This window comes from Gorilla gorilla, chromosome 8, assembly GCF_029281585.2.
Source record: "Gorilla gorilla gorilla isolate KB3781 chromosome 8, NHGRI_mGorGor1-v2.1_pri, whole genome shotgun sequence".
Lineage (NCBI taxonomy): Eukaryota > Metazoa > Chordata > Mammalia > Primates > Hominidae > Gorilla > Gorilla gorilla.
Window position 1 is genome coordinate 120312905 of NC_073232.2, and position 14241 is coordinate 120327145.

At 40.6% G+C, this 14241-nt stretch overlaps 1 protein-coding gene across 1 annotated transcript in view; it reads right to left on the reverse strand.

Moving 5' to 3' along the window:
• The window catches only part of LOC109028506 (uncharacterized), a 191558-nt gene that overhangs the window by 159659 nt on the left and 17658 nt on the right, over window positions 1–14241 (reverse strand). The window contains exons 2-4 of the mRNA XM_019034507.3: window positions 5717–5863; window positions 3588–3733; window positions 2889–3026 (exon numbers count right to left, since the gene is read on the reverse strand). Of these exons, the coding sequence (XP_018890052.1) occupies window positions 2889–3026; window positions 3588–3733; window positions 5717–5811 (379 nt within the window). The 5' untranslated portion in view covers window positions 5812–5863. The remainder of the gene's footprint in view (window positions 1–2888; window positions 3027–3587; window positions 3734–5716; window positions 5864–14241) is intronic.

Consider the following 14241-nt stretch of genomic DNA (forward strand, 5'->3'; position numbering starts at 1 on the left):
TTGATATCATGACCCCAAGTCCCCATCTTTAGTCACATGACTGGAATTTCTTGCATGGTCTGCCTCTAATTTTTGACTGTCAGGTATGGACAGTTCTACCCTAAGATCTGCTGTGGCCCAGCTTCTGCCATGAAAGAAGATGCTCCTAGCAGGTATGAAATAGATTATCTCCCAAAAGCCAAAGGCAGAGGCCAAACTTTCCTCTAGGCAAAGTCAAACTCTTTCCTCTACAGTAATACACACAGTTTTTAGGGAATAAGACACATCTATCTTGGAGGGGGCATAATTTAGTCTACCATATAAAGTTTTATTAATTCATCAAATTCTTATTGGTTGCCTGTTACACACTAGGCTCTATACCCAGGGCTGGAGATAGAAACCTAGATGGAGAGATCTCAGTAGGAGCTAAGAGATTAGTCAAGAGTTCATGGTGTTTTGGATATATAACAAGAAGGAAATGTTAAGGTTTATTTCTAAGTTTCTGACTTCAAAAAAACAGATAGTGAAGCTGAAGAGGGACCAATTTGAGGAGAAAGTTCATGTATTCATTCCTGAATAAATTAAGTTTACAGTTCCTTTGAGATTTCTATATACTAATTTCTGTGTGACAACTGAGAGAATCCCAAACTCAGTAGGGTTGACTAGGTCAACATGTTTCTTAATAACGTGTTGCTTTTCCCATCCAAATACACCCTTTCTTGCCTTTATTGCGTGTTCTTCAATAATGTAGATGAATTCTGTAATCATTTGCCAGTTAGATTAATGTGCTTGTCATTAGAGGGCTCTGGATGAAAACTGGAGGAGGAAAGAGTTTTTACCCCTAGCTTGAGCATCCTCTCCCAAGTACCTACAGTGGACTACTCTTGCAGTGCCATTCTGCAAAACAAGGGGGTCAGCAATATCCCCAGTAGCTTCCTCTGGTAGGCTACTAAGCAACTTTGAAATTATTTCTGAATGAAGCCATCTGCCTCAGACTATTTCCCTGGCACCTCAGAGGACAGATTTCTACCAGGGTTCTCAGCAAGTGTCTCTGGTGCTGCATCTCAGAAAACCACTTCTGCATTGTAAGCCACAGCTGAGCCTTCTCCAGCAAGATCTAGATCTCAGTCTTGGGGGAAAAATACTGTTGATAGGTTAAGTAAGAGAAAGGGTAAAAAATATTTATTTCATTTAGTTACAGAGAGACCATGAATAATTTTAAAGAGAGCTCTTTGGTAGAGAAGTGGACAGGAGCCAAATTGGAGCCAACTGAGGAGGAAGGGACAGGAGATAAAGTCAAGAAAATGCCGTAAATCAGTTTGACTATAAAAGGAGGGAAGAGAAGGTAAAGAGCTGAATGACTTTCCCACCACATAATGCAGCTTTACTTTTGGCTTTGCAAATCTAAGATTTTTACCTCTAAGATTCCCTATTCTATAGAATCTTTCAAGGTCAGATCTTAAGATGGCACCAAGGCAGCCGTGGGGCACACCTCAGGCCATCCACCCTGTTTCTGAGGTGCAAATGAAATTACTACAAGAGGCAACTCATCACAGAAAGTGAGCACCCAGCAATCCCTTAGATCCCAAACAGAAAACCCTCAGAAGGGTTCCAGGGATAGGAAGATAACAACCTGATAATCCAGAAGGGTCTTATTTTCATTAATGAAAGTGCAGCTTTGGGGAACATCTCAGTATAAATGAATGATATTTCTGTTAAAGTAGTTAGCATCCAAAAATAATAAATGTACTGTTTTATGTGGCAAGCAATAGTGCAGTTCTATTTTCCTAGATAATCACTCTCATTAACTGAAGCTGATTACTTCCTTAGCATTAACTCACTTAATCCTCTGACTTGAACCGACACCACCTATATATACATATACATTCCTTTTGATCTTCAAACCATTTCTCTATGCTTTGTTTGTTTTGGTAGAGTGAGATTTATAATGGTTAAATGTGGCAAACTCTCACTTGCCACTTTCTCATGACAGCAGTTTAGCATCTAACATCCAGAAATTGCAAGCACAAGGAAATACAGAGGCTTGGTAGCTGATTATGGGGACACACACAGGAGTGACTTCAGAAAGAGGCAAAATGCAGTTCAGGATAGGGCGCTGTGTTGAAGAAATATGACCCAAGTGTGTGGGGGAAGGAAATACAAGGCAGGAACTTTAAAAGCAGCTTATTGATGGAAGTTGATGACACGGAAGAGGAGCAGCTGATATTTTTATGTGTTGGGCTGGTGCAAAAGTAATTGTGTTTTTGTATTACTTTTGTTAGAAACAAGTGCTCGGCAGTGCAAAGAAAACCAGCACTTAGGCAAAAAATTCCTCAGCAAGGCAAATTTACTTCTGGAGAAGGGTACTGCCTGTGTCAGTCATGATCACAAGAGCACGCCCAGCGGGATGGGGCAGGGGTTTTTATTTGTAACGCAATTGGTTCTTACTGCTGTGTCTGTTCCCCACTGCACAATCTAAGCTAACCTGATTGGCTAAGGTTTAAAATTGAATAGGGTCAATTAGGTGGGAAGGTAGAGGCTGCCCGTTACTGGGCGGGAAGGCATGTCTGGACTTGTCTGGGCACAGCAAAGGCGAGAAGTGTTGTTTAACAGGTAGTTAGGAGACAAGGAAGTACAAAGAAGTTGGTCTTGAAAAACAAAGAACAGGAAACTAAAGCTTTTTGAAGAGGAATTTATCATCTGTGATACTTTCAATGGTAAAAACCACAGTTACTTTTGCACCAAGCTAGTAATAGTAGCAGTGCTATGGTTTGAATGTGTCTTCTTCAAAATTCAAGGGCTGCTAATGTGATAATATTAAGAGGTGAAGCATTTAAGGGGTGATTGGGTCATGAGGACACAAGAATGGGATTATAAAAGAGGCTTCATGCAGCATTCAGTGCACTTACCTTTCCACCTTCTGTCATGTGAGGACCCAGCGTTCCTTCCCATTGGAGAATGCAGCAACAAGGTGCCGCCTTGGAAGCAGAGAGCAGCTCTCAACAAGCAACTGAATATCTTTGTGTTGCTCTTCCCAGTCTCCAGAACTGTGAGAAAATATTCAAGTTCTTTATAAATTATCCAGTCTGTGGCATTATGCCACAGCAGCACAAAATGGACAAGTAATAATAGCAATAATTATCATAATGTTGTTATTAGCCCTCTTTCATCAAGTACCATGTATTGTGGTGTCACACATTGTGCCAAGGGCTTTGCAAGATGATCTCTTATCTAAGCATTATCTAAGCACGTAGAGAACCCATCAAATCCACAGAGCACACTCTATATACTAGGCAAATTATTTAACTTTCCACACCCTCAGTTTGCAAATATTTAAAATGTAACTAAGGTCACAAATCTGGTTCATATTGGTAGACATAGATTTTAAATGTAAACCCAACAGGCTTTTAAGAGAAACTGTTAGCCATCTTGTACGATTTGGACTATTAATAATGGCATCCGTGAGCTCTCTTCATATGATCATAATAAATGAACTGTGTGCCTCAGATCCAGAAAAATTAAGCAACTTTCTGCAAGTTTTCCCACTTGTAGAATGAAAAGGTTGGACCAGGTAATTTGTTTGGTTCTCTTTAGACTTAACATTTTACCTTTCTCCTTACTGCAAACTTTTGTAGAGAGGCCTCCTGGTTTTCTTCTGCTACCATCAGGCAAAGCAAACCCCAAATAGCCCTTCTCAGCTGTAGACCATAATGAATACGTGAAAGGATGAATGGCAACATCATTGCTTTCAGCCCTGTGTCACAGGAATAGAGGAATGTGTGAGATATAGACTGAGAACCAACCTTTCTCTGACACCCCTAAATTCTAGGGGTTCTGTCTAATGAGAGAATTCTTAGGCTTTGGAAGGGATGCACGGATATCAAACAGTATCAGTCCCCTAAATGCTCTTGCTACAACAATTTCTTGTTTTCCACCTTGATTTCCCAATATCAAATGAATCAGAGTCCAGAATACCCTGTATTATCCCCAGGGATTATCAAACGACAATGTGAAAAGGGGGAGTGTTAGCAGGTCCCTCTACCCTTCCTCTCTGTGATCATGGTCTCTCAAAAAGGTGATGTAAACTGGAGGCAGTAGTGGATTTTGACGGGCTCTACAATTTATTTTCATCTATCAACCACTGCCAAGGTGGGAACCCTACTATTTCCCAGGGAAACAGTTATTGCAGAAATACTGACTGGCAGAGTGAGGTGGAACTATGAGAATCTGATAGCACTGATTTATTTACAGTGTTCTGTGACTAGGCCAGGGAAAAAGTAACCTGAGAAATTTTCAAACATATGTACTTGGATTTACATATTTACAGAAAACTTTATACTCTTTTGCATTTTTCACCCAGTGAGGCCAATCTTAATCTGATGCCAATCTTATCGCCATCTAGGTTGTCCTGTTAGTGCTGTTCAACATCTTTAACAAATTAGGACCTTATCTAATTTGTTGTATTATTGTGTCATTAAAATATGACAGTGGTTTGGAGTCTTAGGTGATCTCTATCCTTCTCTGACTATGACCCTAATGCTGCTTGGTTTTCTTTCGAATGTGTGGAGATAAAATTTACTTTTGAGATAAAAACGAACAGATGTTCACTTTTCATTATATGTGAGAGTCACTAACCAAAATTTTCCTCACTGTCCTTGTACTTTTGTTTTAATATTTGCTTTCTTTTTTTCGGCTGTTTATTTGGTTTTTACAAGCCTCTTTTCTACTTGTAAAGTTTGCTAATTTCAAAAATCTATTTCTACAATTCTTGAATTTTATTTTCCTCCTACTTAACTGCTCAATCATACAGGCAGTATATATATCGTTGGTGAAATAAAAGGAAGGATTTAGAAACAGGGAATACTATACTTTGCAGCAAAAACATAATAGATCTTTTCCTCTATCATAAATGTATGTTAAAATATTTAAATATAAAGTCAAAGTTTTTCTTCTATAAGTAGAAGCCCACCTTGTCCAGCTTTGCCTTTTTTCATTCTATTTCAATAGATGGTTTGAGATTATATGAAAATATCCAGACTTGCTTTCATTCTTGTTTTTCTCACAGAAGAAAAAATACAGTGCAATTTGACAAAGGTGAGGTTGGAATTTGGCAGATATTGAGCCAGATTCTCAGTTGTCTATTTGGTTTAGTTCATCAATTTTGTACAAATATTAATATAAAGCTACATCTTCTTCCTACAGAGTCATGGACCTCAGGTAGGCCATGGAGAAGCTGACAGCCCGGTGTGCCCCTTCTTATCAACTGCCTGTTTGTACACTGTGCCTAGAATTGCTCAGTCTGGGAGAGACTGCTGTGTATTGGAGCAGGAGTCCTCCCACAATGGCAGGTTGTTTCATTTTCCCTCTTTTTCTGCTTTGTTCCTGCCATTTAAAGGATTTTTGTTTGTTTGTTTTTTCCATTGCAACATCTGTGGTGAGCTTTTGATTAGGCTGAAGACTAACACAGCTAACACTAACAATTTAAATGGGATAACTCTCAGGGAACCTGTATAGCTCTGTCCTCCTCCCCCTCCTCCCCCTCACCATCAATACCAACAACAGCCACTTTGCAAACCACATGCACCTTGCAAACCTTTTACAGAAGCAGATTCTTCCCTGACTAGGAGCTGAAAATATATGGAAGGTGAGTGTGTATTTAGACTTTGGGCTAGTGACAACAATTTTACTTTCCTACAAAAGGGAATTCGTGATTTCATAAGCAAGGTCATTTACTTACAGTCCAAGATCTTGGAATTTCTGACAAGTCAACTGTGAATGGAATAATTCTTCCCCATCTGTTCCTTTTCGGAGACAAATTGACCCTGAAAGCATGGTGACTGAAGCTCTTTAACTTCTCTGCGATGGGATCTTAACAGACAATGATCTGTAAAAAGAGGGGGTGATGGTGATATTTATTTTGATGATTGCTAACTAGCTCCTGCTTTGCGGTCTTTCATTCGATTGCATGTCTGTCATCTCTTCTAAATCTCACCAGCACTCCATAGTGCAGTCAGGCCTGCCTTAGAGGATTTGTTAAAAGTTCAGAGGCATTAATTGCCCAAAGTTTCACCAGATGGTACTCCCCTGTCAATTAGGTGTGATGTTCCTGATATATCTGATATTATCTTTATTGAAAAAAAATAGTTGGCTTGAACTAGTGACAAAACCTATACTTCCACCCAGGCTTGAGGTCACTGACTAGAAAGTCTAGATGAAGGATGAGAACTCTAGATGCATTTTTTTTTTTTTTTTTTAGACGGAGTTTCGCTCTTGTCACCCAGTCTGGAGTGCAATGGCGCAATCTAGGCTCACTGCAATTAGTTGCATAATTGTAAAAGCTGGTATGAGATATTCCAACTTTGAGCTCAAAATCCATTTAGGACATCTGCCATGTGAAATCCCACCTGTAGTTTTGGCCATAAGCTATTTTTATTGTTAATTATGACTTTAGATTTACACTGAATTATTTTATGTTGATGTGCTACAGTTGCAGGACTTTTTCTTAGTTCAGCTAAAGATGGGGTTCTTTGTCCCATGGCCACGAAAATTCAGGCTGGCAGACAATTTTTATGGTGAGTAAGACAGGGTTTTATTGGGTGAAGAGGAAGAAAAGGGGGAAACAAGGATACCCCACAAGGCCAGAGGCCCTGTTAGCATGCTTCCCACCCAGGTATCTCAGGTTCCACACAGGAAGAATAGGGGCCAGGTTCCTCTCTGCTGCCAATGGGCAAACTCCCCAAGGCTCCACCCCAGTGCGCAGGCTGGCTGCAGTTTTTCTGGGGACCCCCTCACACCTGACTGTCTCACTACTATTTCCTATATTGGGAGGCTGGGCATGGTGGCTCATGCCTGTAATTCCAGCACTTTGGGAGGCCGAGGTGGGCAGATCACCTGAGGTTGGGAGTTTGATACTAGCCTGACCAACATGGAGAAACCCTGTCTCTATTAAAAATACAAAATTAGCTGGGCGTGGTGGCACATGCCTGTAGTCCCAGCTACTGGGGAGGCTGAGGCAGGAGAATCGCTTGAACTGGGAGGCAGAGGTTGCAGAGAGCTGAGATCATGCCATTGCACTCCAGTCTGAGCAACAAGAGCAAAATGCCATCTCAATAAATAAATAAATAAATAAATAAATAAATAAATAAATAAATAGATAAAGGGAGACTACTGGCCTGGCACTAAAATGTTCAGGACGTTTTAAGTATTGAAATAATGCTAAGGCAGGGCACGTTGGCTCATGCCTGTGATTCCAGCATTTTGGGAGGCCAAGGCAGGTAGATCACCAGAGGTCAGGAGTTCCAGACCAGCCTGGCCAACATGATGAAACACCATCTCTACTAATAATACAAAAATTAGCCAGCCATGGTGGTACACGCCTGCAGTCCCAGCTGCTTAGGAGGCTGAGGCATGAGAATTGCTTGAACCCAGCAGGCAGAGGTTGCAGTGAGCTGAGATCATGCCACTGCACTCCCTCCTGGGCAACAGAGTGAGACTTGGTCTCAAAAATAAATAATAACAATAAAATGAAATGAAATAAAATAATGCTAAAACGAAGAAAAATAGTAGTAATAATAATTCCCAGCCCCTTCTGAGTGTTTACTAGGTGTCAAGAGCTTTAAAATCTTTCAACAGCCCTGAGAAGTAGACTCTACTAGCATCCCCCTCATTTTATAGAGGAAAACACTGAGGCTTAGAGTTTAAGTTACCTAAGATTTAAGGCTTTGAGACATTAAAATAGTAAATTACTCAAGACTACCTGTTGATGGGTGATGGAATCACAATTTAATATAGGCATTTTGACTCCAGTGACAGCAGGGTTCATCACTCCACTAGGCTAGTTCTCTAGGCTTTATCCCCAGAAGACCAGCGGAAATAAACTTAAGAATAGTACATAGAGCATGTGGAGATTCACACATCTGTATGTGAGCATGTGTGTAAGTGTGTAAGAAACTATCCTCAGAGTGTGTGGCTGAGACTATGCAAGTGACCCATCTTTGCTTCCCTGTTGTGCTTGCAGATCTACGACAAATTCATCTGGATTTTCAGCAGATTTGGTGGTCTTTGGAGGAATTTCTCTGAGCTTAGCCTAGCTTTCTGTCCCAAACACAACATTTTCAGTTCTGCATGTTAGGTTTCATGTGACATGTTTGTGCTACTAAAATAAACTCCCTCTTAAATATGAATCCAAATTTCTTGCCAATATATTTTAGTATAATATGGAATTAATGACATTTCTAATTTGCTCATCAGTATACTTTAGAATGATGTGGAATCAGTAACAGATAATATATCATATATATGTGCATATATATATCTAAACATTAATCTATTTATCTATCTATACACATACTGTGTATACACACACACACACATACACACACACACACACACACACACATATATATAAAGTGTGATTTGGGAGGACAGTATACAAAAATGCTATTGAAAGCCATCTGCGCTGTGAAAGCCAATGTGTGTGTGTAGCTATGTGTGTAGTCATCTTCTAAGATATAAGGTGTTTTAAGACTATATGTTATGAAAAAGACTTTTTTCTCAAAAATGATCTTAATTTGGAAAACAGGATGGTAAAAGTAACTTTAACATATTATTAGACTTGAAAATTTAATTAAGACATTAGTTCTTTACCTAATGTTTTGTGTGTATGCATATCTATCTTAGCATATTTATGGCATAAGTTATAGCTAAGGACAAAGGATGAAAAATGCCAAATTACCCTCTCTTTGTTCCTCATTTGCCAAGCAAATGAATGAAAATGTGTATCTCTGTCATTTGGCTTAAGAATCCCCCCTAAGAATTTAACCAAATAAATGATTTTAAAACTGTGTAGAAATACAAATATATGAATATTCAGAAGAGCATTGTGTTGATAACATTAAAAAACTAAAAACATCATTTTGATGGTTGATTTTATGTGTCAACCTGACTGAGCTAAGGTATGTTCAGAGAGCTGGCAAAACATTACTTCTGGGTGTATCTGTGATGGCTTTTCTGGCAGAGATTAACATTTGAATTGATAGACTGAGTGAAGAAGATTGTCTTCAACAATGCTGGTAGGCATCATCCAGTCACTTGAGGGCCTAAATAGGACAAAAAATGGATAAGGGGTTAATTTGGTCTTCGCTTGAGCTGGGACACCATCTCCTTTTTCACTCAGACATCAATGACCCTGGTTCTCAGTTCTTTGAACAAAGACCAGAACTTACTCCAGCATCCCTGCCAATTCTCAGGCCTTTAGACTTGGAATGAATTACACCATCAGCTTTCCTGGTGTTTCAGCTTACAGAGTGGGAGCTCTCAGCCTCTGCAACTGCATGAACCAATTCCTATTATATATATGTAGATGAACAGATAGCATTTTAGGCTGTTCTTGAATTGCAATAAGGAAATATCTGTGACTAGATAATTTATAAGGAAAAGAGGTTTAATTGGCTCATGTGTCTGCAGGCTGTACAGGAAGCATGGCTCTGCCATCTGCTCAGCCTCTGGTGAGGCCTCAGGAAGCTTATAATCATGGCAGAAGGAAAAGGGGGAGCAAGCATTTCACATTGTGAGAGAGGGAGCAAAAGAAGCAAGAGAATCAGGGGGAGGTGCCACACAGTTTTAAACAAGCAGATCTCAAAAGCACTCACTCACTATTGTGAAGACAGCACCCAGCCATGAGGGATCTATGCTCATGACCCAAACATCTCTCATCAGGCCCCACATCCAACACTGGGGATTATGTCCCAACAGGAGAATTGGAGGAGACATCCAAAATGTATCAGAGAGATGGATAGATCTAAGATTGGCTAAGAACCAATACATTGATTTAATTTAATACAACCTAGCTTTCAACATATCATGACAGAATGAATTTAAGAATATAGAAACATGAATAATGCAGAAGCATGTCAATGTTAAACTCTTAAGTTTAAAAAATAAGTTAATAATCCCAGCACTTTGTGGGGCCAAGGTGGATGGATCACGAGGTCAGGAGATCTAGACCATCCTGGCTAACATGGTGAAACCCTGTCTCTACTAAAAATACAAAAAATTAGCCAGGCATGGTGGTCGGCGCCTGTAGTCCCAGCTACTTGGGAGGCTGAGGCAGGAGAATGGCGTGAACCTGGGAGGTGGAGCTTGCAGTGAGCGGAGATCACACCACTGCACTCCAGCCTGGGCGACAGAGCAAGACTCCATCTCAAAAACAAACAAACAAAAAAGTTAATAAAGATTACAACATGAACTTGTTTTTGAACAGAGTATGTAAAAACTGATAGGAAAAATGTGTGGAAGCGCATATAGAAACATGTTTAGATACTTCTTTTTAGAGAGTTTATAAATGATTTCATTTTTTCTTCATAGTGATATTAATGTTCATATTTTATTTAATCAATTCATAGAAAAATGGCTTTATACTTTCATGAGGGTTGGCTGTGCCCTTATGTAAACTTTAGTTGTCTTCTGATTTGCATGTTGCTTGAATAAGTTATTATATGATTGTCAAAAAATATATAAAATACTTAGGATTTCATGATTCTTATATTTTAAAACTGAATGAAAATTAGAGAAATTAATGTCTTTTAGAATAAAATATGTGGTTTGCTGCAGAATTCCTATACTTCCTAATTGTCCTTCCATGACTGGAATACAAACCCACCCATGGGCTTACCACAGTTGGAGAAATATAAATGGATTCTTCTCTTGAAGGGAGCTTCAGACCAACCTTCCTCCTCATTCTAGTCTTCAAGCCTCTCTCCTGCCTCTGAACAAAGCCTTTTGGGCTCATGATGTGCTGTCCCAATTGCAGAAATAGTTCCACTATCAACCTGCTACATCATAAAATTCAGCCTGATCACATGGAGAAAATGTGACCTTCTGAGTAATTTGTCACTCTGGATAAAGTATCTCCTTATTAGAGAAGAGACTGTCTGTCCTCAGGGCACTTTGGAACAGTCAATTGCTAACTCTATTTAGACATTTTTCCTCATTGCAAGGTGAATAAAGGTAGAAACCTTGCTGTGAGTCGTGATCCAGCTCATGCCATCTGGTTAATCTAAGACTCTAAATAAGATGTCACCATCATTTGCCTAGAGAATGTCACTGGCCCAGAGAATATCTCATTCTGTAGAGTCTGAGATATTACATTACGGCTACCTTTGTTTTTTACCCTAAACATTCTCTCTAGCCTTCTCTCTCATAATGCTTCTACATTTAATCTGAGAGAGCAATGCTTACACTAAAAGAGGGTCTCATGCACTATAGGAGGTAATGGTGGCATGTATATTGAAGGGGGCATATTCTCAGGCCAGCCTCCTGCCATGATGGTAAAGATGGGACATGAAGAGAGGGTATGGCCATTGCCCAAGACTCCAGCTGAGCAGGCTCGGCTGCACTAGGGCTGGCTGCCAACTAGGTCCTCTGTACAGATCCAGGTGTCCATGCAGGGAAAAAGTCCAGCCCCACATTTGGGCCTTAAGCCAAAGACTATAGCATCAAAAGGCCATGATCCAGGCCGGTTGTTCACTCTGGAAATTCTGAGGTATGGCAGCAGAGAAGAATCCAGTCCCAGCAGTTTGGACAAGTGTAAGCAGACACACATTTGGCATCATAAAAATTTACAGGCTAGGTAGTTAGCCCATGGCCCTAAGAGAGGTTGCAAAGATAAGATTCCAGAGCTTGGAGAGAAATCTAAAGAAAAATTGACAGGGCCTCAGTTTTATAGGGATTGGGATAATAGACAGGTTAAGAGAACCTAGGGATATGGCTTAAGTGCTGTGGTTTGAATGAGACCTCAGGCCAATGCTGGCTCACAAGCAAGCATAGGAATACTGAGGCCTTCTGTGCAAGGTTGGTCTAGGAGATGAAGGCAGATGATCCTGCAGGTGACCATAGGGTAAAGAGATCAAGGCTGGGCGCGGTGGCTCATCCCTGTAATCCCAGCACTTTGGGAGGCTGAGGCGGGTGGATCACAAGGTCAGGAGTTTGAGACCAGCCTGACCAACATGGTGAAACACCATCTCTACTAAAAATTCTCTATTAAAAATACAAAAATTAGCCAGGCATGGGGGTGCACCCCTGTAATCCCAGCTACTTGGAAAGCTGAGGCAGGAGAACCACTTGAACCCGGGAGGCGGAGGTTGCAATGAGCCAAGATCACGCCACTACACTCCAGCCTGGGTGACAGAGTGAGACTCCATCTTAAAAAAAAAAAAAAGAAAAGAAAAAATCAAGTGAGCAGCTCTAGTGTTGCTTTCAGATGAAAGCCCCACAGGAAAACTTGCCTTCTTTCTGAAGAGCTGTGCCCCTGGATCACATTTCAGCAGTGAGGAGAGAAAATGCTTCTATAAAGCTTCCTTAGTGATACCAACAAGCAAGTGTCAGCCCGTCCTTGTCAGAGCATTGGGGAAAATCCCTGACTCACAGAAATAACTTTGTTTTGTGATCTGCGCTGAGGTAACAAGGAAGAGAGACCCTGGTTTAACCTAAAGTCTCTATCCTCATGGTCTGGTCTCTCTGGTATTCTTGCTGCACCTCATGGGAAGAAAACAAAGAATAAATGAGTCCTAGAAATAGAATCGTAATCTTTCTAGCCTGTTCATGGCATATTTATTTTACTGTTTAATAGTAATTTTTCCAGCTAGAATATAAGCCCTGTGAGAGTAGGGATGGGGCCAGTCTTATTCACTGATGTGTTCCTGGAGTCTGATGGGTTCCTGGGTGAGTTTGAGTAGTCATAGGAGGGAGTGATTTCAGGAAGCTATAAGAGATTTTGTTTTTATGTTAGACTTACCAGACTGGCATATGGCTGCTGGATCTGGCTACTGCAGGAGAGAAGACAGACACTAGAGGCCTAAAATGCAGTGTGAGCTCATCAAGGAAGGAGAGAGACCAAAATGGAAAAGTGAGTGGGACATAGGAAGCAGAATTGAAGCCTGAGAGAAAGAAGACTATATAGAGCCAGGCACCCCAGAGTGAGGCCAGTCTCCAGAGAGGGCTGAGATGGGGATGGGCTTGGAGGAAGAAAATTTCAAGTGTTCTCTTAGTAAGAGGAGCTTTCTCCAATAAAGTGAGCCCTTCCAGAAATCCAATTTCTCGTCTCATCTCATCTCATCTCATCTCATCTCATCTCATTTCATCTCATCTCATCTCATCTCATCTCATCTCATCATATGGTGATGTTGTTGATGGTAGGTACCTGACCCTGTCTCAGAGTAAGAATGCTGGTTATCAGGAGCTCAACTGAGGTGATATTTGAATGAACAGTTAAAGCAACAAGCCAAAAGCAAAAGTAATTGCCAAGGACTGAATCACTTACTGCAGCAGTATAATCAAGAGGTCAAACTAGAGTGGAGTCAAAGTATTGACTTCCCTCTTTCCATTTCCTTTCATGGAACAGCACACCTATAGCAGGGTGTCACTGCCTAGTGAGTCCTGAATGCAGAGCTCACACAGTTTATTGGCCCTGGGACCTGGCAGAGAGAGAAGGGCCACCACCGAAGTGGGAAAAGGATAGGAATGGATTCTCCCCAGAGCCTCCAGAAGGGGCTGTCAATAGATGGATAACTCGGTTTTTGATCAGATGAAACTGATTTTGGATTTCTGGCCTCCAGAATTGTGATGGAATACATTTCTGTTATTCAAGCCACCAAACATGTGGTAATTTGTTACAGCATTCATAAGAAAATAATACACCCTCTGCCACCAGCACCATTGTCCATGCTACCATGGTCTAAAAATGGTTCCTAGTAAAGTTTCAAGAGTCTCCGAACTGGTGTCCCTAATCCACATTATCACCCAAACCAACCAATTTCCTACATTACAGGTAAAAAGGACATTACATCTAAAAGTCATCTCATGATCTCTGATCGTGTCATCCACTTTCCCTAGCTTCTACCACTTCTTCAAAGGTTTCTCATTGTTCCTAAAATAGAAAACAATTTTTATGACAGTTACATACTTTGCAGGCACCTTCATGGTCTAACTACTGGCTACCGCTCCAGCTTTATCTTACACTCCTCTTTCTCCTTTTTACTCAAGCAAACCAGCCACACTCATCTGCCTTATGCCTTGTGCACTCCTTACATTTCCTGCTTCATCATCTCTTCTCCCTCCTACCCAACCACATTTAACTCCAAATCATCCTTGATGTTACAGCTCATCTTTCTGTAATTCTTCTGTCATACTCCTACCTCCCAAAGTCAAAACAATCTATTTTATGGTCTCCTAACATAATATACCTCTGAAGTTATTCTTTTAATT